Raw genomic sequence first — 25,739 nt, 5'->3', positions numbered from 1 at the left:
AGCAATGGGGAGAAGGGAAGAGGGCAGGTATAGACGGGTTCAAACAGAAGAGGGAGCGGGGAAAGGGAACGGGGGAGCAGCAACACTACTGCATGAATCAGGGGTATTTATTGTTTCTTTCTTTTTAGTCTGCGATAGATAGACTAAGGAGTGCACAGAGTAGAGGTGTACCTCTGTCGTTCTATTCACCATCATCTACAGAGCCAGCCAAGAAAGGAGAGAATGAGCGATTAGTAAGCAAACAAAAATCCATAAACATAAAAGAAGGGCAGGGAGAGAGATAGGGATTAAGGAGCTCAGTACAAAACCGAATTCAACCCAAAAAAAAAGGAAGGGATTCAGAACTCAAAGTCAGTGTTGTTGTTACTGTCTGAACCGAGCTATTAGTTGTGCAGGCGTCGTTTCCACAGTCTAAAGTCCAGTCTGACTGTGAGCACGCATTCTCTTCTTTGCACAAGGCTACGGTAGATCTCCAAGTAGCGGTTGTTTAACAACAGGGTGCAATTAGCAGGAGAAAAAGGCGGATCGATCGCCCTTCTCCAATCTGCTAAAAAGGTGCAGAACAGAAGATACACAGAAATAAAGACAGAAAGAACGAATGATGACTGCAGCAAGAAAGTGAGTATAACACAATACAAAACAAACCGATCACAACCAAAAGGTCTGAACCGGGTCAGTTATCTCACCTTGGACTCCACATCGGCGTTGTGGTCGTTCTGTAGTAGCAGGGCCGCGGCCTTGGTGTCGTCCTTGCGTGCTGCGATGTGCAGGGCAGGTAGTCGCACCTTGCCCTTGGTATCGTTCTCCAGAAGCAGGGAGACCACCTGGTCATGGCCCTGCTGGAGGGCCACCGCCAGGGGGGTGAAGCCGTCCTGTGTGTGTGGGGGGGGGGGGGGGGGGGCAAGGGGACCAGAGTTACGGGGGTTGGATAGGTGGGCTATGGTGCAGCGTTGGTCAGATTACTGGGCGTGTCAGGATCAATATGAGCAAATAATAATAATGATAATAATGATGATAATAATAATAATAATAATAAATGTAATAATACTAATACTAATACTAATACTAATAATAATACTAATACTAATAATAATGATAATAATAATAAATCATTATAATTATAGTTATGAAAAATATATTTCTATTGCTGAATGGATACTTAGAAATAAAAATAATAAAAAAATATTGCATCTAATGGCTAATATGGTAGGCTACAGCGCATCAAAGCTTTCAATCCAAGCGAAATCTCAAAGTTTCATATCCTTGATGACTTTGTTATCAAGAGCCTATAAGAAAAGGCCTTGTAATCTGAAAAGAAAGATTAGCCTTCTTTATCTGTTTTGCCAGCAATGTTTTTCCTTCTGTTGTTAAGGGCAAAAGCTGTTCATTCCTGTGATACTCAAATGGTTCTTGAGCTTGTGAGATAGTAAGAGAGAGCTGGAGAAAACTGGAATGGATGGATTTGTCCTTGGGCTGTCACCAAATAAATGTCAGCTAAATGTAGCCACCACCAATGCTACACAGTAAAACCCTGTGCCAATTCAAACCTGAGAGAGTTACAAATAGATAAATTAACACTGAGGATTTGACTGTGTATGTTCTTAGTCAACTCAACTTAAATAAAAACAACGTGAAATACTGATAAGAGTTGGTCTCTTGTCAGTCATTTATACTTGGTGATGGCTAAATTGAACTTCATGTTCACCTGTGTACAGGCCAGACAAACTAACCTCACATCACAGTGTCATCTGGTTCTGTCTCACTCAGTCAGCATTGGTGCTGGCTAAACATTGCTAATGTTTATATGAGCATTGCAAGTGAAGAAGCAATTCTCATACCCCAGTTGGACCTGACCTGCTTCTTTGGGCACTCAGGACAAAGAACCATCTGACCATCAGCAGAAGAAAACAGGGATCTACCTGCTCGTAGCGCTGTGGCTAGTAGACAACTTAACTTTAGCACCACTTGTGTGACATTGAACAGATGTAGCTACAGTGTACACGTTGCTGCTTTCTCAAGCTCCATATCCCTGCTCACATGGAACCTAGGTGCCTGTTACATAATGCTAGAATAGGCCCACTTCATTCTCCCACATACTTTACACTCATCATACAAAATTCATCTGAACACTGCATGAAATAGCAGTGTGTGAATTTGCGTTTCTGTGCGAGTACAAGTACATGTTCTTGCATTCAAGTTGAGTGCCTGAATAGTATACGGATATGGAGGTGTGTTAGGTCAGTGCATGTCTATTTATATGTGCATGTTACAGGATGTGCGCTTATCTGTGTGTGACTTTCAATGCGTTTCACGTGTTCTAACGTTCAAGGCTCAAAAGATATGAAGTTGGTTTTGACTGGCTGGGCTTTTCTTTGGAGATCCGCATTTCAGCGTGTGCGCGCGTCACGTGTATGTGCATGTATGAGCGTGTTAATGCATGTATTGTATTGCATATGCATCTGATCGTGTTGTGCGTGCACTGCACACTGTGCCCGGCACGTGCGCGCGTGCACGCGTGAAAGTGCACGTGCTCCACAGGCAGCGGGGCTGCGGCAGCAGCAGCAGCCCAGGAGGAAGGACAGGCAGCCGCGGGAGCAGACCTCCTCTGTGACCCGCTCAAGGTCACCCCAGCCAGCCTCCATCACCACCACCACCACACACTATACCAATCAATGAAGCAGTGCCTGGCGCTACGTCCCTCACGGAGAGATCCGAGGAGAGGAGAAGGGAGGGGCGGGGAGACCCACAGAAGGGGGGGATGGGTCGCGAGCCAGAGAGAGAGAGATAGAGCGGGGAGAGAGAGAGAGAGAGAGAGAGAGAGAGAGAGAGAGAGAGAGAGAGGGAGTGAGCGAGACAGTCAGAATGAGAGACAGAGATGCAGGTAGTCACAGGCAGATGCAGAGAGTGAGCAAGCAGAGTGGGAGGACAAAGGTAGAGGACAAAGGTGGTTAGTACAGAAGATGCAATGAGCACTACATAACACCCAGGTAGAGATAATGCAACCATACAGAGACTGGTGGTGCTACTACAACTACAATAGAGAGTATGTTTCACGACTAATCGTAGAGGTATTACAGGAATGACACGTGGATATATGCGTGCACGCTCCTATGCCATGCACACATACACACACAAGACACACACACACACACACACAAATCTGTACGGTACCTCCGTGGCCATACTCTGACTGGCATTGTGTTCCAGAAGGAACCGTACCACCTCCATGTGGTTCTCCTGGGCCGCCATGTACAGGGGTGTGAAGCCATTCTACACAGCCATGGAAGACAAGATAATAAACACACATGTTACATTAGCATAATAATAATAATGATAATGTACTTGTATAGCACTTAAAATGTAAACATAATATAAAAGCATACAAAGAACACAAAAACAGACTGTGACAGGTCCATCTCCCAAAAATCTATGGTAATTCTCAAAGCTTTAAAAGAAAATGTATACATCCACCACACATTTGATCTATAATTTCTTCAGATTTTGTTAAAACCTCTGGCGTTGTTTCACACTGCCGGTTCTTACTTCTTACACATCGTTTTTACTTTGAAAACCCTTCAGTTTCACTTCCTCTTCCGCAAAATTGGCTATAGCTAATGGGCTAAACTAACCTTTATCTTTCTTCAGAAGCATTCATATTGACAATGCGGGGTAGCGACGATTTAGTATTGAGCCCTAAACATCCTCGATTTAATCCATCACCGCAATCTGCGACTCAATTGTGAGAAAAACACCTGTTAAGATTGCGGTGGGCATAGCATTGAACGGGCGGCCATCTTGGGGAGTACAGCAATCCAAGCATTGCCTAGCGGCGGGGAACGCTGCTTTACGTTAGTGCCGTAAGTGTAGTGTCTGAATCAAACTACAAATTACGTCAATTACGTCAAGGGCATATCTCCAAATTGCAATACTTGTATAATTATGTAAATCTTTTGGGTCCAATATCCAATGCTTCATGTAACAACAAGGTTTGTGTTGGTAAAATGATGTGTGTAGTGTGTGTGTGTGTGTGTGTGTGTGTGTGTGTGTGTGTGTGTGTGTGTGTGTGTGTGTGTGTGTGTGTGTGTGTGTGTGTGTGTGTGTGTGTGTGTGTGTGTTCTTTAGCATTCGCTACCCTTATATTAGTAACACAATAAGCAGCACAAATTTTGTCCGTTTGTAACCCAGAGAGTGCACAAATGTAACCAAATGAATCCTTATAGGTCCATTTGGTTACAGTTGCACACTCTCAGAGTTCAATTAACTCCTAAATGTCATCTGGCAGAGTGGATGGCAAAATGCAAAGGCAGCACAATCCTTGAGAGGAGAGGCCTACTTGGAGCACTGCCAGATTATCTGTGTAAGGACCCATCCACTAAGCCTTTCCGTCTACGGAATTCACTTACTTACTTGTGACATATACAATGTCACAGGAAAAGAAATGGCATCATCGGGTGTGAAATAATGTTTTATCGATTCAGGATCTAAATACAGCTAGTGTTCCTAATCCTCAGTGTCAGTGAAATCCTCAGTGTTGATCTGACTAATACAACCCAAAACAAAAGCCATGGATGTGTGCACATTGGCCATGCCGGCCACAACCAACAGAACCTGTCACAAATAGTGGTCACAGGTCTGGCCTTTGAATCATCTCCTTTTGTTACTTTCACTGCTCTCGGACATTGTACAGGTCCCAGAGTTTGGGAGCCAATGATATAGAAATATTTGTGCCATCTCCGTTCACTCAGCCAACAAACATAGCGTTTCTAAGGCTTCGTACACACATAAAGAACAACTGTGCTGTGCTCTGCCTGTGTTTCATGGCCGCCCCAATGCTTTTCCAATGGAAGTCACGTGGTTTGACCAAACACTTGTTTGATTGCCCCCCCCCCCCCCCCCACATCACACACAACTGTTTGGTCAAACCACGTGACTTTCATTGGAGAAGCATTGAGGCGGCCATGAAACACGGACAGCACAGAGCATGTTCGTCTGATATGTGCGTACGAAGCCTAACCCCTCATTGACACAACTCTCCCATGTCAGTGAAATGGCTCTGGAATCGCTGCCGTTTCTTTTCATCAAACTCATCATTTTTTTGTCTTGGACATTGTTCTATCCATTAATGAATTGGCATCTGCATATATTTGTTGAAGCTTAATATATTATTTATATGTGTAATAAATGACACAGACAAGTTATTTTCTGACGTGGTGCCGTGTGGAACAGCACCGAGGGACTGTACAGGCGGCACGTATGGCGAGGGATTATCCGCAGCCAGCCTTTGTTCAAAACAGCACATGTTGCTGACAAATAAAACAATATCCAATAGTGCATCGAGTGTCATTACAATCACAGACGATGTTCCGCCAGACGCTGAAACGCTGAAACCTTTCAGTGAAGGGAACAATAATTCCCATTCCCATGATCACTATACTGCCTCAGTCTGTTCGCTCATGGGCAGCTCAACACAACTTCCTCCAGGGGAATGTGAACGAGCAGCATGAGGATTATATTGTGGGAGATCAGGACGGGATCTGAACTGATCTGAACTGTTATTCATTCAATGTGTACACTACAGTATGTAGATAATTAAATAGCATTCTGCAGTGATAACAAATTCCGTAACAAATTACCTGAAGATTTCAGAAATAAAACTACATTGTGGACTATTTGTATATAACATACATTATCAATATAATGACACTCAAAGGACAGTTGGGAGGAGTGTCAGGGATACAGAAAGGCTTTCATGTAGATGGGGCCAAATGCCCAAAGGGGGCTTTTTTCTAGTTTACTTAATAATGGGCAATAATGGACTCATGTTTGAGTCCATTATTATTACACTCTCAGAGTTAAATTAACACTGGATTTCGTTTAGTGTGTGCATGACAGTGTGTGTCTGTCTGTACAGTCCTGAATTATGTCATATGTGTGTATGTCATGCCACGCACATGTGTGTGTGTGTGTGTGTGTGTGTGTGTGTGTGTGTGTGTGAGAGTGATGGAAATCCCACCTGAGATTGTGAGTTGACATTGGCTCCATTGGTCACCAACTCTTTGACGACTCCCGCTTGGCCTGCCAGCGAGGATATGTGCAGAGCAGTGTTTCCTTTCTGGATTGACACGGAAAAACCACAGGCATGTGCGTTAAGCTCCGTCACACCTGTTCCACTGTACCCGCCTGCTTCAGTGTGAGCGCATGCCCGAGTGTGTGTTTGTGCGTGCGTGCGTGCATGCCTTTGTGGACGTGTTGGCTCGTATATCTGTAGCAGTATGTTCCTCCATTCCCCTGCTCTCACCATTTACCCTGCACCCCCCCAACCCTGCCAACGATGTGTCACTTCCGATGCCCCGACGTCCCACTTTGCCTTGGCTGTAAATAAACCTACGGGAGGCTTTTTATAAAGCTGTATACCTGCTTGTGAAGTCAGCCGCGTGACACCAGGGGCTATCGTTGGCAGTGTGTGGTGGTGTTGCACAACAAAACGTATACTGTTACAACAGTATAACAGTATGTTATGGTACTTTTAATTCCATGGCTGTGTGTGTGCGTGGCTATTTTGGCTTGTTTTGTTCAAATACATGTCACCATGATGAGGCATGCAGGCTCGAGGCATGACATAACGGGGTTTGCAATACCCAACCTCAGACCGTCAGCTAAAAGTACACAGCAGGCATACAGAAATTGATTTGACCACTGAAGCAACAAAAGAGCCATCTTCAATAATAACCACTAATAACTTAAACGTGACTAGGCCATGTCTTTATAATTGCATTCAATTATAATGTTGATACATGAGTACATGTGTACACTGTATGTGTACACATACATAAAGCGAGAATAACCACACAAAAACGGTGAAAACGCAGGAGGAATGCTGGCGCAGGAGCAGCGCAGGATAAATGGTCCAATAAAAGGAGTCTCCTGCAAAACGCAGGACGGTTGGCACTTGGCAGGTATGTGTACAGTATATACTGTTGGCATTAATACTGTATTGTATATGGCTGCCTAAGGAGACACCTTCGCAGACACATCTTTATAGGGTGACATGACGTCGTGGCCTGACGTCACACCCCCGACTGTTTCCGTGACAACACATAGCATCATATTCATGTTAACCTACAGATCTTTTTTGTGTGTACACTTTACAGCACTTTGTTTCAACTCTGTCGTGTTAAATGTGCTTTATAAATAAAGTGGATTGGATTGGATTATAGCAGCTCACCTCCACAACGTGTGGCGTGATTGTGATAAAAGTGCTGCGACTCTGCCCTCTGAACAGAGTGAGAGAGAGGACGAGACCTCTTGTTTAGATGACCCAAAAACAAGAGTGGCAGAACATTACACAGTAAAAAGAAAGGGGGCAGTACTACTCTCTTACTAAAAATCACACCTGTGTGAAGTGATGGGCGCTCCTAACTGATCTTATCATGATCATGTAAGATGACAACCGAACTTATGTGATATATACAGTATATAATATATATATAAAAAAAAAAGCTGCAGGAGCGCAGCTCAGAAATCGAGGCTTTTAAAGCCAAATTCCAATATCCAAAATCTTGGCCACTCGCTCACTCACACTCGGTCACTCCTGCATAGCTGTGTTACAATGAAATATGTGACCTGCCAAAATATGTGACCATCTTGTGGACTTCACATACCTTACTGGTGGTCTAAATACTGCTAGGTTCAACTCTGCTAATAAACAAACCGCAATGATTTAAGTTCGGACATTGACGTAAATATGATGTCTCTACTCGATTATCACATTATTTCAGCAGGTCACCAATTTCACCGTAACACCGCCATGGAATTCAGCCTGTACACAAGGAGGTGAAAATGTACAGGCCTCAAGACACAGGCACATGCAGAGAGTCTCCCCAGGAGCTCAGAAAAATCCCTGCACATCTTGGGGGTCAGCCAAGGAGGCTCTCAATTTTTCTGTTTATTACAGTATGTGATGTGAGCATTAGGAGGCTATCTTCTTGCAGGGAAGCTGTGCAATAATAGATGGAAGCTAAAGCCCTCCGGGCTAGAAGCTTTGGTGGTGATTTTCATCACCCCCATCCCCCCGCAAACCCCACCGCCGCTATACCGCCAACAGCTCTACTACTTTTAGCAGTGCGTGTTGCATGAAAAGAGATTTTGAGGGAAGAACCATGGAATTTCTCTGGGGAGGTTGACAAGAGGTTACAGTAACAGCATGTCTGTGTATATATGATTTATGGCATAGTGTCAAATTCGTTTAACCTACAGTGCTACACATCTATTCTGAGACTATTCTTTACCATTATGTGTCGAAAGGTGAACCAATACAAAGTGCTTGGTACAAGTAGTGGGCAATACCTTTGTAGCTGCATCTACATTGGCTCCTTGCTTCAGCAGCTCAGCCACCACCTCTGCATGCCCCTCCTTGGAGGCTAGGTGAAGAGCATTCAGGCCATTCTGGGAAAACACACACAAGATAAAACGAGACAAAATCATTGTACACCATCACATGACTGGGAGGCACATAGATGTAGTCTAGCAAGTACACATGTTTTCCCCCCCATGGAATAGCATACCATGGAATAGCATACCATGGAATAGCATACCATGGAATAGCATACCATGGAATGGCAGTCCATTGTACAGTACGTACACGTACACAGGACCACAATGGAAACAAACCCTCAGGGCTTTTTGAGTTATCCTTACAGCATTGTATAACTGTACCTCTGTACTTTTTGCAAACTGTTTTCAATCGATCAAAAAGGGGGTTTCACTTAGAGGAAATAATCTTAAAGTAAATAACTCATACATTGTTTAACTCTGTAACTTGAGTAGCATGTGAACTACATGAGTGTGATGGACAACCACACATGTGAATGTGTTTTAAAAGTGCTAAACGTAATAACTGTGTTTCTCACCTGATTGCAAATATTAATCTCGACCCCTGTCTTCAGGTAGTCGAGAGCCTTCTCGAGGTTTCCTGCGCGGGCTGCTCGCAGGTAACTGGCATTACTGTCAGACTGGACAGAGGAAAGAGAGGGAGAGAGGGAGAGAGAGAGAGAGAGAGAGAGAGAGAGAGAGAGAGAGGGAGAGAGAGAGAGAGGGGTCAAATATTACATACTGTATGGGCCAATTCTGTTAGTCAGCGGTTCCCAAACTTTTCAGGCTACTTCTTAATTATTTAAATGTTTTTATTCAACAAATTTCGTAGATTTTTTTTGTTTTAAAATGTAAAAAATCTTTTGAAATATATATATATTTTTAAACGTATAGGAAAAGAAAATTTAAAAAGATTTTTACTCTAGTTGTGAGTCTGACCCATAAAAATGACCCTGACCCACAAACGGGTCCCCCGTCCCACAGTTTGGGAAACAGTGCTGTAAGTCAACCACACACAGAAAACGTCATAAAGCGTCGGAAGACAAGTTCACATTCATGCACACCATATGCTTATGTCCATGTAAAACGGTACTGTACCTCCCAGAGCTCAGAGGTCTGCATTTCTCAGCCCGCGACCGAAGAACGGACTAACAACAGAGTCCAGATATCACTATCGTAAGACAATCCATTTGTCACACCGGTGTCCGTAATTTCCGTAAAGTAATAATAACTCCAGTGGGTAGTACGTCACGACACCATAACCAAAGTAATCATCTTAAAAACGAAGTCCACACGGGGAGCCGGCAGCCCTGCCTCCAGAGCCACGACACTGCAGCGACAACACACGACATCCTTCATCCGTCAACCACTACAGCATGTCCCAGAAGGAGAGTCACTTCGGCTTCAGTTCAATCCTCAAAGTCGTCACAGAGGCCCGCCTCTCATCTTCAAGAAACTTGAGGATCTATTCTACGCCAACGTAGTACGAGCAGAAGAGCATCCTCTATTCTGCTCCGTTACGGCAGAAACCGGGGCTTTGCACACCAAAATAAAATGATGAGACCAGCATGTTTTTGTGCCCATAATAAATGTGGCATGCATGCGTGGGTGTGTGCGCGGGAGAGAGGGAGAGACAGATGGAGAGAAAGAGAGAGAGAGAGAGGGAGGGATGAGAGGAGAAAGACATGTACACACAGAAGGCGGGATGGCTAAATCTAGATAGAGGATGAGAAGACAGGGAGGCTGTCTTCATGTATGTGGAATGGATATGAAGACAGGGAGGCTGTCTTCATGTATGTGGAATGGATATGAAGACAGGGAGGCTGTCTTCATGTATGTGGAATGGATATGAAGACAGGGAGGCTGTCTTCATGTATGTGGAATGGATATGACGCAAAATGATACACAGCAAACTCTGCAACTTTGGCTTCCTCTTCTGTGGCTGTCCTACAAAGAGACATTCTCGAAAATCAGTGCCGGTGTCGCTTTTTTGAATGCCTGAAAAGCATTGTGGAGAGAGAGAGAGAGAGAGAGAGAGAGAGAGAGAGAGAGAGAGAGAGAGAGGTTGAATGCGACACGATGCTGTATAATACAGGCTCTAGGCAAATTCCCCTGAATTATCAAATGCCTAGACCTGCTAAATTTATCCCACAGTCCCAAAGACACTCAGGGTAAAGTAGGCAGGGCCAAACAGTACAAAAGCACTGATCCAAACTTGTCCCCTGTCTCCCCCAACGCCAAAAATAACTTGGACGGACAAACAGAGAATCTCACCAAACTCTGAAAACAGCAGTGCCCAAGACATTAAAAGTTCAGATTTTTCCACTGATAGGCCATGTTGAGTTGGGGGAGGAGTCTGTGCATTGTGTGCGTGTGTGTGCGCGTGTGTGTGTGTGAGAGAGTGTGAGAGAGAGAGAGAGAGAGAGAGAGAGAGAGAGAGAGTGAGAAACTGATCTAGCAGTGACTGGAAACTGAAGCCGTTTCCTTAATGCAAGGGGCCATTAAGTTAAGGCCTGTATCTCTGCAGCCCATCACTGCACATTCATAAACATCTTTCCATACAGTATAAGCCCCTGAAAGGACAGTGCGTGGTCAAATCTGGGGCGTTAATTTAACTCTGAGAGAGTAACAAATTACCTTTATTGGTTCATTTGGTACACGCTGAGTTACAGTAACACTCCATATTTTATTGCTCATAGGGCAGCAACCACTAATGACATTTCTGTTCCCTGTGAATTCTATGTTATAATGGAGCATGACGCCAGCCCATGGGCTCTACACCGTGTGTGTGAGGGAGTGCTCATCCAATATAGTTGGTGAATCCCAATTCACCCCTTCAATTAATTATCTTCGAATTTGTTCTCTGAAGCTTGGTATGATTATGAATCTAATCTCTATCGTATTTTTATATTTCTGTGCACAGGTATGTTGGCAGGAGAGAGGATACTTCCATCAGCGATGGTTGATTTAGGATGGCTTCAAATGGAATTGAAACGAGGAACAAAACAGATATTCATACAGCTGAAGGTCACTGCACGGTGGGTGAATCCACTATGACAACGTGTGATCCCAATGTCCTAACTGACCTGTAAAAATAAAAATAGTTCCAGAAATAATGTGGAAATGAACCCGCTCAATGTCAACTTTTTGCTTGCATTCTGGCCACCAACAAACTCCAGACATTTGTCAACAGATGCCCAACAGGCGCATTCTGAACATCAGGTGGCCCGATAAAATATCAAATGCCAGCCTGTTGGAGAAAACCAACCAAAACTCCATCAGCCATGAGGATGTGAAGAAGAGAAAGTGGGGGTGGATTGGACATACCCTCCGAAAACCTACTGACAACATCACTAGGCAAGCACTGGACTGGAACCCACAGGGCAAAAGAAAAGTGTGGTTGCGGCCCTGCGGCTAAGTCAAGTCTGGCCAGTGTATAGCTTACAATACTAGACTCTTCTCACTAGCAATAAGGGTTTTGCAATGGTTCTTCAACATGCTCCATAATAAATATGGAAATAATATATGAAATATGAACTGCACCGCGCAAACCATCAACACCCAGAACACCAATTTCTATCTTGACATTCATTAAGCGTGAAGACTAATAGACATTGAAGTGTATCAGCTAATGGTGATCATTAATAATGAACTCAATAAACTCAATTCAATTCATCAAGACTCCAGAGACATTTACAAAGCCAAAACAATACAATAATTCAATCCAACAGCATAATCAGAATTTAACTACTGGTTAATATAATAAACCCCACATGGAAGTTTACTGCTTACCGGCGTTGGAAAAAGTACTCACATTTTAAGTAAATAAGTAAAAGTATCAATACTGCAATGTAGATATACTACAATACTATACAAATACTGCAAAAAGTCTGGAATTCAAAATGTATTTGAGTAAAAGTATAAAAGTATGGGCATCAAAATGTACTTAAAGTACTCGTTATGCAGAATGTCCCATTTCACAAGTTAAAAAAATAGCATATCTGTTCGCATCGTGACTCATTGTATTTTCAAATGGCCTGGCCGAAATGTATATATGGCTGGAGTGGTTATTGTGTGTTTTGTAATAATAATCAAAATCTACAACTGGAGTAACTAGTAAATAACGTTTTCAAATAATTGTAGCGGAGTAAAAAGTACAATATTTGCCTCTGAGATGTAGGAAAAATACAGAAAATTGGAAATACTCCATTAAAGTACAGTACTTGAGCAAATGTTATGTACTTGGTTACTTTACACCAACATTATTTCCTAAGGTTGTCCCTGCCGCTGTCTGCTGTGTGTCCTTCCTGCCTCCTCACTCTGTAAGCAGAGTAATCAGTGTCCTTCATGGGGTGACCTGTTAGAAGTCCCCCTGGCACCTGCCCCAGTCTCTACCTAGTCTCTAGCCAGTTCACTGTCATCATAGTATCTGCTGCTAAACTATGCATCCCCCTGCTGTGTGTCTGTCTCGGACAGGAAGCGGACGTACTGTCTTCCACTAAGCCTCAGTTATGCTTTAGTGTCGCGTGTCGAGAACAGCAGATATATATTCGAGCTCAAAACTAGTGTGACGAGCACTATGAGCTTGGATATCGACCACACACGACATCAACACGCAACTAAGTATAAACCAGTAACAGCAACTGGCCCCCCCACGCGCACGCGCACGCACACACACACACACACACACACACACACACACACACACACACACACACACACACACACACACACACACACACACACACACTTTATGTTCATTGGACTGTATTTGTGCATTTTGTGTTATTTAATTTTGTGTCTTTAATTCCATGGATGTACTGTATGTGTTGATAACAAAAATAAAAACATTTAAGTGCAATTTATCATATTTTGGCATTTTGGCATATCTAACTCTCTGGTAGAACACCAGGAAAGACAAAGACTAAACTAAACTAAAAGGCATTTTTAACCAGAAAGACACTAACCTGGTTGTCATTTCGAGTCAAATTGAAACCATGATATTCCTCTACAATACAAATTATCTTTAAATTATTTTACAATGTAAGCTCTTCCACAGCTGTCTGGGGATATTCCAATCTTTCTGTCTCTGTCGTCAATTATTTATTTAGTCTCTCCAGCTTATGCTATTTCACTACTAAGGAGGACTAAACAGTATCATCTCACTCAGTATGTCTGCAAGCATGCATGACACCCAACATTTGCCTGGTCTCTTACATAAGCAGCAGCATGTTGTTCTAAGTGGCTGTCATGTTGATGTGTAACACGCTAGCGACAGACCCCCATACAGACCCTTAGGATTTGTTCAGTGCGACCAGTCGTTTGACCTCGCACTCAGACCTCAGACATGGAAATGCCTGCTCCTCATTGCTGTTGACAGACTGCCTGCATGTCATGACAGCCAATGGGGGTGATTTACACTTTCCAGCATTACGTAAGTGCAGAGCAAAAGGCCAAACATCAAAGCATTGTATTTGTAGACCTTGTTTTATAACAAATACGTAAGCATATAATAATCATGTAAGGACAGTCAGCTAGCAAAAACATTACACAATGACAGTATGCCATCTGGGTAAGCTTTCCATGCCAGTGTTATAGGCCTACTGCTGACCTGGGGTTGGATGATTGGGATGGTTGGGTTTTTTTAAGTGAAGAATGACAGGGAAGAGGGAGAGAGAGACAGGGAGAGACATGCAGCAAAGGTCATCATGAACGGGACTCGAACACACATATAGGCCAGAGCCTATATGTGGCATGCGCCTGGACATAAGAAAACAGAATATCCGTTTTATAATAATCATCCGCAAAAGAATCTTCAGAACACAGATGAAATAACCTGCACTTGCACAATTCACAAGACTTCGCAGTGCTTGGCTTATCTCTTAATTCGTAACACTGACAGCACAGCAGAGCGTCATTTTCCACCACACATCCTGTCTATGTCCAGCACCACAGATCTTGGGGTCTCTGTGTATGAGGAATTACACAGGGATGATGGGGGAGAGATTAGCTGAGGGGAAATATGATTAAACCGCCACAGACCAAAGGTTCAAAGAAAATGGGCCATTAAAGACTAAGGCTAAGCCTGAAGGATAGCATTAATCTAGTGGTAGAGAGAAAAATAGAGAGAGGGTGTGACGTGTGAGTGAACTGACATACGACTGAGTTTCTAGAGCTGGTATTTACAGTATCATTTGCAAATACACTTTCTCAATGTCAAACACTTAAGGAAATTCCCTCTTAAGTTGGTATTGAAATGACAATCAACCATGTTAATCATGTTAAAAGTATATTCTACAAATATGCCATCTAAAGAGGCAGCATTCAATGAAATAAACAAATTAATTCAACATTTGCACAGAACATAACTGCAGAGTATCCTCGGCATTAGCCAGTGGAAGGCAGAATAGATTTATTAGATGCCGGTAATATAGGCTTCAACAGTAGCTCCTTGGCTATTAAATCCACTATTAAAAAACTCTCCTTGAACTACGGTACGGATGTAACTTGTCAACCAACACAGGGTATAGAGGCAAGCTTAAACTATATACTTGGCCTCTCGGCTGGGCACATGCAAGAACTGTTTTTGACGCGAATGTAATATATTGTCCAGGCATTGACTGCTGTAGGGTGAGGTTCCCATTTATTATACACATTTTGTAATACAGCAGTTTTAGTAATGCAAATACAAAGATACGGTAAAAACGTGTGATCATAGCCTGTTGTGCCCATACCTAACCAAACCATTCAACCTGGCTTGTTGCACCTGTGTGCTCATAAGTCACTCCTGTGTGACACACACCCCCCATGGTGAACCCGCCCATCAAACGGGTTAAAGGTACACACAGGCAGAAATGGCTCCTTCACAGGGTCTTAAAGGATGTGTTCCTTGCTCCAAATAAATGAATGTCTCCACCAGGCCGAAGGGCGAAGGCATGGGGACTAGGGATGGGTCCGATTAATCGATTATCTTTGATAGGACACGAAATCGATTATGAAAATTAATAATCGATAATCGTTTTTTTTTTTTTTTTTTTTAAATGAAAATCTGTTGGAAAGGCAATATTGTCATCCAAACAGGACATGGCTATAGGCCTACCAAAGTGTGCCTGGGATGTGTCTGTGTAGCTGCATGACTGAGAGGAGTGTGAGTGGAGATTGATTCCAATCAAGATACAGGTTTGGAGGATTTAGCAGGTGTTGGGAATTTACCTAATCAGGCCTAGGCTGGGGTTGCTATGGTGATCAATTGGATCAACAGTGGTCCAGGGACCACCAGTGGTCCTCATTTAAAAGATGGAGTTAGTAACCAAATGGACCCTTATTAACTCTCAAGAGTTACAATTATTATTAATCAACTACATCAGGGGTTCCCAAACTTTTTTGACTTAGGTACCCCTTGGGGGGAAGATTTTTTATTTATTTGTAGGGTTCATAAAAAAAAAAAAAAAAGAAGGAAATTATAAAAATAAAAAATAAATTAAAAAAGCCCCCCCCCCAAAAAAAACCTGATTAATCGATTAATCGTTAATATTGAATTATACAAATCGATTTTCATTTTGGACACATTTACACACCTAATGGGGAGAGAGTATGTTTTGCATTCCGTCTGTCCATGTGTGTGTTTGTGTGTTCGTGCGTCCGTCCGTCTGTTAACCAGCTAATCTCTGGCACCGTTAACCCGGTCGGTGCCAACTTTTGCACGCACACCTGGATGCCAACGATGAACCTCTGTTATAGCGCCACCAGGAGGCCAACTTTTGAAAAACAATTATTTTGATATTAATCCTCCAGATTCTGTCCAAAGATCCCGCAAATCATTACAGACTTTCTCTATAGTCATGTGTTCAAGACGGATCTTTCCCATATTTCTTATTCCATCCTAATTGGCTAACATTGGCTTTCAAAGTTTGCAGGATTGGCCTGTTTTGAGTGCAATTTACGTGAAATCTTTCACAGACTTTCCTACTAGGTTGAGGAATATATGCCACCCTTTTCACATTGGCCTGTTATAGTGCCACCAACCAGGTGTATTTTTAAGTCTCCCTGTAAACAATAATTCATCATTCTAGAGGCTATACCATGTTGTACTGCAGCTGCTGAGGATTCTTTTTTTGCTGAATTAGTACTTGGCCTACATTCCACTAATGACATCACTAGTGACATCACAGTGATAGTCTGAGGGATATTCATTTGTATAGAGAGAGAGACTCAGATCCCAGGCTGGACAGAGGCTGCTGATGCCAGTTTGGCAACTACTGCAGGAGCTGGTATATGAAACGCACACGCACACACACACACACACACACACACACACACACCCACACACACACACACACACACACACACACACACACACACACACACACACACACACACACACACACACACACACACACACACACACACACATTGATATGGCTGTGGGCATGCGGGTGCGTGCAGAGCTCAGTAACAGAGGGAGCAGCTGTATTGTTTCTCTTGATCCCCCGCTCCCCTGACAGAACAAAACACTGAGTTCCACAACACCGCTGTAGAGCAAAGCCCTGCAGGGCACAGAACATCACATTCAGTTCCACAACACCGCTATAGACCAGAGCCCAGGGCACAGAACATCACATTCAGTTCCACAACACTGCTATAGACCAAAGCCCTGCAGGGCACAGAACATCACATTCAGTTCCACAACACCGCTATAGACCAAAGCCCTGCAGGGCACAGAACATCACATTCAGTTCCACAACACCGCTATAGACCAAAGCCCTGCAGGGCACAGAACATCACATTCAGTTCCACAACACCGCTATAGACCAGAGCCCAGGGCACAGAACATCACATTCAGTTCCACAACACCGCTATAGACCAGAGCCCAGGGCACAGAACATCACATTCAGTTCCACAACACCGCTATAGACCAAAGCCCTGCAGGGCACAGAACATCACATTCAGTTCCACAACACCGCTATAGACCAAAGCCCAGGGCACAGAACATCACATTCAGTTCCACAACACCGCTATAGACCAAAGCCCTGCAGGGCACAGAACATCACATTCAGTTCCACAACACCGCTATAGACCAAAGCCCTGCAGGGCACAGAACATCACATTCAGTTCCACAACACCGCTATAGACCAGAGCCCAGGGCACAGAACATCACATTCAGTTCCACAACACCGCTATAGACCAGAGCCCAGGGCACAGAACATCACATTCAGTTCCACAACACCGCTATAGACCAGAGCCCAGGGCACAGAACATCACATTCAGTTCCACAACACCGCTATAGACCAGAGCCCAGGACACAGAACATCACATTCAGTTCCACAACACCGCTATAGACCAGAGCCCAGGACACAGAACATCACATTCAGTTCCACAACACCGCTATAGACCAGAGCCCAGAACATCACATTCAGTTCCACAACACCGCTATAGACCAAAGCCCTGCAGGGCACAGAACATCACATTCAGTTCCACAACACCGCTATAGACCAGAGCCCAGGGCACAGAACATCACATTCAGTTCCACAACACCGCTATAGACCAAAGCCCTGCAGGGCACAGAACATCACATTCACTTGCTCCAACAACACAGTCACAAGTCCTCAGTGTTAATGTAGCCTAAATCTCAGACTGTAGAAACGGAACCATGATGGATCTTTTACTGGTCAAATGTTCAATACATCTATTGTCTGTCTCTATCGTCTATCTGCCCTCTCGGTGTTTTTCTCCCCTCTGTCTCACTTTGCTAAATATAGCACGACTATTGAACTATTGACACATCCATTGGCAACACATTCATACCATGAGAAAATCACTATTAACAGCATATCCAGCACTGCAATGATAATCCATATTAGGTTTCATATTTCAGGGTTTTTATGGCATTCATCCAGGGATCTGAACACCCATTATTGTATAAAGTATACGCATGCACGCATGCGCGCACGCACTCTCACACACACACACACACACACACACACACACACACACACACACACACACACACACACACACACACACACACACACACACACACACACACACACACACACACACACACACACACACACACACACACACACACACACACACACACACACACATTATTGCTTTTACTGCTTCACCCAGTCCCAGCCTCCCAGGAGATGTCTTGCTCCGGAACACTGACTTTACGCGATAAGAGACCCTGTAGACTAATAAAAAAATCTAAATAAATTAATACATACATACATACTACAAGCCTATATATAGGCTATATATACATCCACAATATGTGTTACATTTGTGGGTTTTTTACAAAACGTTTTGTTGCTAAAACATTGAAGCACCACTACAGTATATTCAGTGTGTTTTTAGTAACCGGGTCTCTGTGCTCTTTAATGAACAGAAAACACATTTTCAGGTGGGTCACCATTCACCAATTTCATCCAATCAGGAGAGAGAAACCCTTTATCAGCTTAAATGTTGTGTCCCAGCAAAAACAAATACTTCCTGTGTCTGCATGTCGCCTCTCTCCTGATTGAATGAAATTGGTATCCTTCGTTCATTTAGTGAACTAAGGATACCAATTTCATTCTGGAGCTGGAGAGTCAGGGAGCCCCTGTTACTGAACAAACACTCAGTTGTACTGATCACTATAAGCATAGTGAGCTACTATATTTAAACCTTATTTAATAATAAAATATCACTTACACCCCCTTTAACTTGAACCCAGCGCTGTAGTTTATCTGTGTGAATCCCTACAACATGATACCTGCACAGGCTGGGCTTTGTGCTCCAACTCTGCACGCACACGCACAGCACACGCACACACACACACACACACACACACACACACACACACACACACACACACACACACACACACACACACACACACACACACACACACACACACACACACACACACACACACACACACACACACACACACACACACTGTGATAGCATGGGGTAAACATAGATGGCACAAGAAAGCACCCTCACATACAGTGGCAGCATACACCACACAAAGAGCACCACACATGCACAGGTGCATTAATACCTCAGGACTTTCCCAAAGTCACCAAAGTAAGCTGGAAACCCCCAGTTCTCTATTACCACTACTAGTACTACACACACACACACACACACACACACACACACACACACACACACACACACACACACACACACACACACACACACACACACACACACACACACACTCAAATTTAATTAACACACTGCATGTAGCTGACATGATAGCCTACAGTACTTTACAAGAATAAGCACTCCATATTGTATATTTCACATATTGCGTGTGCACGTACACGCATACGCACACACGCACGCACACACACACACACACACACACACACACACACACACACACACACACACACACACACACACACACACACACACACACACACACACACACACACACACACACACACACACACACACGCACACACAGACAGACATACATAGACTAGAATGACAATACAGCAACAACCTTAATAACCTATTAAGGATACTTTTTTTACATCCTCTACAGTTAAAGGATCACCCTGGAATATTTGCTGTGCATACCTATATAGTGTACACTCCAATCACTAGCTGTTGTGATATTAGAGGAAGTATTTTACTCCATAGTAAAAAATATATATTTATTATTATTAATATTATTATTAACAATAATAATATAATTATAATAACAAAATAGCTGCACTATACTCACTGGTGTCAGGAAGACAGCACCCTCTTCCACAGCCATGTTCTCTCTGTCTCTCTGTATTTCTCTGCTGTGTGTGACAGGGGTGTGAAACTTGACTCGTGAGTGGCCGGTCAGCCAGCCAACCAGTCACCCATCCATCCAGTCAGTTAGTTAGTCAGTGGTTCAGTCAGTCAGTCAGATCTGTCCCTGCCTCAGGCTCAAACACAGGGGTATACTGAAACCAACTAAAAGAGCTGAACTTGGCTTATAGGTGACCGAGTTGAACGGATAACCCCCCCCCCCCCCCAAAAAAAAATGAACGCCCTCCAGTCAATCAAACGGCACCACAAAACAGCCAGCACTGCAGGAGACGACCGCGGTCGCTTCCTTCCGCTCTCCCGGTCGATGCCTCGCACTCCAGACGGACGGATGGGGAGGGGGTTGGTAGTAAGGGGAGAAGGAAGGAGAAGAAGAAGAAGAAGATGATGATGATGATGAGGGACGAGGAAAGGAGAGGGAAGGAGGGATGGATGGATGGATGGATGGATGGACGGGGTGGTGTCTCTACTGTAACCTTCCAGTGATTATAAAGCAACAAAGCACCTGCATGTCTCTCATCTGCGTCCTTCTCTCACGCCGCAGACGGTAACAGTACGTGTTGAGTCCCTCTCACACTGCACACGCTCTCCCTCTCTCTTATTTGTTGATTTACAATATGTCAACAACGGTAAACCCCCACCCCCCCACCCACACAGAGGCTGCTCCGGAATGATTAGGAGAATCTGCATGAAGAGGGGGGGGGGGGGAGCATGCTCCCCCCCCCCCCCCCCTTCCTCTTCATGTGAGTCAGTGACAGTGACACTCTCCTATAATCTCCTCTCCTTCATTCACTCTGTGGGGTGTGTGTGTGTGGTGGTGGTGGTGGGGGTGGAGGCTCAATGTGATCTAGCTATCCAAGGTTGGGGAAGGAGGGAGAGCGACAGGGGTCGAGACGAAAATAGCAGCTGAAACAAATACTTGCGCTAAAAGGGCTCGACTGGAACACGTCAAACCCCACTGTTGTTGTCACCCCTCCCTCGCTCTCTCTGTCTCTCTGTCTCTCGCTCTCGCTCTGTTCTGTCCTACAGTCACTATAGCAGCACGCGGCTCTTTATTGTCAGCCTGCGGATCAGCTTTTTTCACCCAATAACAAAGAGTGTTTGGATGAGTTACTAGTGTGTGTGTGCGTGCATGCCTGCCTGCCTGCCTGCGTGCGTGCGTGTCCACTGTCCATAAGATTGTGCATGAGGATATGCACATGGATGTTATTCATGTTATGTTTGTTTGCCTGTACTGCTCTATCTTTCCTGTTTATGTGACAATGTAAACAAATTATATACAATTATGGGACCTCAACGTACATGCCTCTGTGTGAATAAACGTACATGTGCACTCACACATACATACATGAATGTCATGTATACATGTAGGTACGTGGGCTTATGTGTGTGTGTGTGTGTGTGTGGGGGGGGGGGGGGGGGGGGGTGGTATGTTACTAGTGGGGCACCAGCAGAGAACAATAACAATGAAGCCAGATGCCATTTAAATTTGGGGGGGGGACTCAGGGGAGTGCCTATGGGGGGCCCTGTGGGTCAATGGGGACAGTTTTTGAGCGGATTAGGGGCCTTTCCTTTGGTATTAGGGACACCCACCTCTTACCCTTGGCCAACACCCCCGCTGGGATCAGCTGGAGTAGGAGATGGGCTGTTGACAGGCCCCCAAATACCTTTCTATAATCCATAACTATAACTATATTATATATATCTGTGTCATTAAATTACATTGGAGCAGATGAGTGTGCGGGTTTATTCTCTTTATTCTCCAATCCAGCACCTCAACCAAATGATGTGCTCATTCAATATATTCAGTATATATTTTAAATAAGCTATATAAATGTTTTTGGAAATCTCTATATCTATGGGAACAATGAATGGGTTTTCTATATATGGCACCACAAAATGGCCACCAATGCTATGCCCTGTATGCCCATGAGCCCAAATGAATGTGAATGCAGCATGATAAGTCCATTAGGGTTTAGCAAGGTTTAAAAAGCCACTATGTTCTGTAAATTTTCCATATTTAAACAAGGATTCCAGAAAATAGCCCAATCCCCATCGTCATGCGTCATGACCCAAGGAATCCAGGGAAAAAATAATTTTGATTTTACGACCTACGGTTCAAGAGTTATAAGCCAAAACGTAAAGTTATAGCGCCACCATGAGGCCGACCGATAAAATTATAAGATTATAGGTTAAATAATTTTAGTGATAATGTTGAATTTATCCTCCAAGTTTTGTAACTATAGTGATTACAGTCTCCGAGGAAAAAATACTTTAATGTGATTTTTTGCCTTTTCCCATTCATGTCAATGGGGAAATTTAATTCACTAATAAATTCATATCAATTAAACTATACAACATTTCTCTTAACAAAATACAAGCACACAATTTGACATATGGCTCAAGTGCGTACAGTCAAAAGTGTGGGAGGTATAATGCGACAAACAAAAGACTACTCCAGTGAAATAATAATCGTACGTAAAGTGTTACAGTTACTAGAGTCTGGTTGCCCTTTGGGCAACTGATAGGTATTTTCTATGCATTTTGGTGGTATTTTGTGGGTGGATGGTCATTGACTCCTTTGACCTTTTAATCTGGTTGCCCTGTGCTCCATTCATATGTAGATATTATTACTTCACGCTGTCTCAGCGTCTAGTTAGTAAGAAATGTAGTTTCCCGATTACACTGCATAATGAGAGGTGTCTGCTGCCTGCGTATGACCTTGCTCTTGTGCCGGGGAATCTTATCAACCGGGTGCCATGGCAACGCCAGCCTCTGTGCTTTCTCGAACTACAGGTCATTCCCAAAACTACATATCCCATTACATGAATTAGGATGCTCCTCTGTATTGCCACGTCTATTTTGTACCATTCTCCATTTTGTATTAAAACAGTATAAATACCCAATGCCATTTTGGAAGGCATTGAGAGACCACGTTGGACCGGCCCTGCGGGGTCTGTCTAATCTGATTGTAAATTATTATTATGCTGAATATGTGGATCTTGTTCTGTCTCTCTGAATCAATATAAAATATGGCTATAAAACCTCACTCTGAATGGACCTCTCTCCTTGGGTGGACACAGGTAAACATTTTGGTATGTAAAAGGTAATTCTCCTAGAGTAACATTATTTATATTGGCTATTTACTTAAAGTATCCGGGTTAAAGTTAAGTATATATTGTAATTTGATTACTTCTAAAAGTATTTCCTGAGTTCCGGTGTTTCGGAGCTCTCAGTTCCCAGTATCATAGCTCTGCTGTCGAAGCTATTTATAGTAACTATTTTTAATACAGTCCTTGGTCCCTTTTTTATAGTCTTTAAAGCTATATGGTGGAAAAATACCCATCAGCAACCACACTAATAAACTGAATATGCCTGTATATTGTTACTCTTAAATCTTGACCAGTACTGTAGATGAAAAACCATTGGCTACTATAAGCTCATGATGTTCCACATAGCTACTTACAGTAAGCCCTATTTTATACTTGCACATAGCGGAAATCTAAAAACCTACAATCTGCTGTGTTCGCTACATATGAGCTGTTTAATGTCTGATATGATGACATGCCCAAACTATAGGAACCAGGTAGAACGTGGCTAGGAAGGGAGCAATCTCTCAAGACAGATTATGTTTATTTGAAACAAACTGATTAGGCCCCAAGGGAGGGAGAGATACTCATCACCCAACAATATAATAATTGTCTCTTCGTCCAGAAAGCTACAGTGCACTGAGTGCAGGCAAAGGGGAATAGCTGGCTGTCTAGTAGAATCAGTAGTGTCACATGGTGGTTCATGGAGCATCCAGGAACGGCCTGCTCCTCCTCTCTGAAGTCATTTTCTACTGCTCAGGCACTTTGGCCATAAATGACAAACACCATTCATCCAAATCACAACAGTGAGCTCTTATTTATAGCAGTGCTCAATTAACTATAACAAGATCCGATTGCACGCACACACACACACACGCACGCACGCACGCACGCACGCACGCACGCACGCATGTATACAGACAAGCCCACGCCCAGCAGCTGTGTGTTACTGCTTGTCACAGCTCCAGAGGAATGGAAGCACTTCAATTCTGGGTACATGTTCCAGACAGTGCTATCTACTTTCAAATACCGAGAGAGAACGAGAGACAGAGAAAATCACAGGGAGAAGGTGAGAGTGAGTCTGAGAGAGAGAGAGAGAGAGAGAGAGAGAGAGAGAGGTGAAGGTGGGGGAGGGACCCTGCCACACCCACGGGTTGCCGTGGAATGGAACGGAACATGTGATTGGAGGATCTCTGGTGCCCTTGTGCGAGCGCGGCCCTCTCAGGGTTACCATAGCAACGAGAGAGGTTACCACAGAGGAGGAAGAGGAGTCAAGCCTACTTACGGAAAATCATCTCTTGACACTCTACTGAGCACGTGCGCGCTCGCACAAGAATGCACACATCAATGTTGGTACCTACTGTACTTAGAAGTACTTATTCTCAGATGCATATACAAGTGTCAACAATCACACATGCCACATGGTCCCATACACAGTTAATTTAACTCAATTTGAGTACAATTTAAACAGTGGTTCAACTGTATTAAAGGAGAATTCTGGCCATTTTCTTACCTTAATCTGTTGTTATTATAACCTAGAACGAGTGGTACAGGTGAAAAAAGTCATAGCTCCATCCCTAGCCTATAGCTCTGAGTTTCGCGTAAATAGCTTTTCTTAAATTATGACTAGATACTGTCCAACGTGTCTGTACTTCCGGGAACAAAACGAGCAAAATTAGATTTCACCTGTGATGTCATGCAAAGTTACTTGGGCCGCCGCAGCCCACTACGGCCTACGGCGACCGACAAAACACTTTGTGGAGTTATATGTGACATTACGTCTACACTCTCGGGGTGGAGTTATGGACATTTTCACCTGTACCACTCGTTCTAGGATGTAATAACATCAGATTAAGGTAAGAATACGGCTAGTCTGGAATTCTCCTTTAAAGATGGAGTGCCACAATTTTTGTATTTTTCCAGTTTTTCATGTGTCTATGAGGTGACAGTACTTCATTAGACACCCTGGAGTAGTTTTTATGTGCAATGGTGTATTAACTTTGTATTTAGGGTTTCTTCCTGGAGGCTGAACCCTTGACAGTAAAACGGGCCAATGAAATAAACAGTAATATAGTGACGTCACACTATCAGCCCCTCCCCTAACCCCTCCCCCTTTATCATACAACTACAGCATACAGCATACAGCATACAGCAACTACAGCATATAAAAAGTAGTTATCAGGGGGAGACGTGTGAGAATTTTGGCTTGTTGAAGACCAAGCGAGCTGCTGCATTTTGGATCAGTTGGAGAGGCTTAAGTGCACATGCCGGTAGGACAGTAAGGAGGGAGTTACAATAGTCAAGTTTTAACAAGATTGTTGTCTGGATTAGGAGCTGGGCTGACTCCTGGGTGAGGAACGGTCAAATCCGTCGTATGTTATAGAGTGTAAACCTACAGAATCAATGGAACTAAAATAGTTCCTGCAGTATCACTATGAAAAACTCAAGGTTTCAAGGTTTTAAAGAAAACAATACCATGAT

The 25,739-nt window shown here is 43.6% G+C and overlaps 1 protein-coding gene across 8 annotated transcripts in view; it reads right to left on the bottom strand.

The window, feature by feature from the left end:
- Positions 1-25,739, bottom strand: part of LOC310865933 (ankyrin-3-like) — a gene marked incomplete at its 5' end in the record, with an annotated part of 151,013 nt that overhangs the window by 81,079 nt on the left and 44,195 nt on the right. For 7 of the 8 annotated variants that reach the window (XM_083775134.1, XM_083775137.1, XM_083775138.1 and 4 more), the window contains 5 exons: positions 687-872; positions 3,172-3,270; positions 6,014-6,112; positions 8,347-8,445; positions 8,910-9,011. In XM_083775134.1, the coding sequence (XP_083631260.1) occupies positions 687-872; positions 3,172-3,270; positions 6,014-6,112; positions 8,347-8,445; positions 8,910-9,011 (585 nt within the window). Of the gene's footprint in view, positions 1-171; positions 196-686; positions 873-3,171; positions 3,271-6,013; positions 6,113-8,346; positions 8,446-8,909; positions 9,012-25,739 lie in introns of all 8 variants that reach the window. The other variant, XM_083775133.1, reaches the window with a different exon arrangement.

This window comes from Protomyctophum parallelum, assembly GCF_964188405.1.
Source record: "Protomyctophum parallelum genome assembly, chromosome: 10".
Classification (NCBI taxonomy): domain Eukaryota; kingdom Metazoa; phylum Chordata; class Actinopteri; order Myctophiformes; family Myctophidae; genus Protomyctophum; species Protomyctophum parallelum.
The sequence above is the reverse complement of the archived record's forward strand: the minus strand, read 5'-3'. Positions and strand labels throughout refer to the sequence as shown.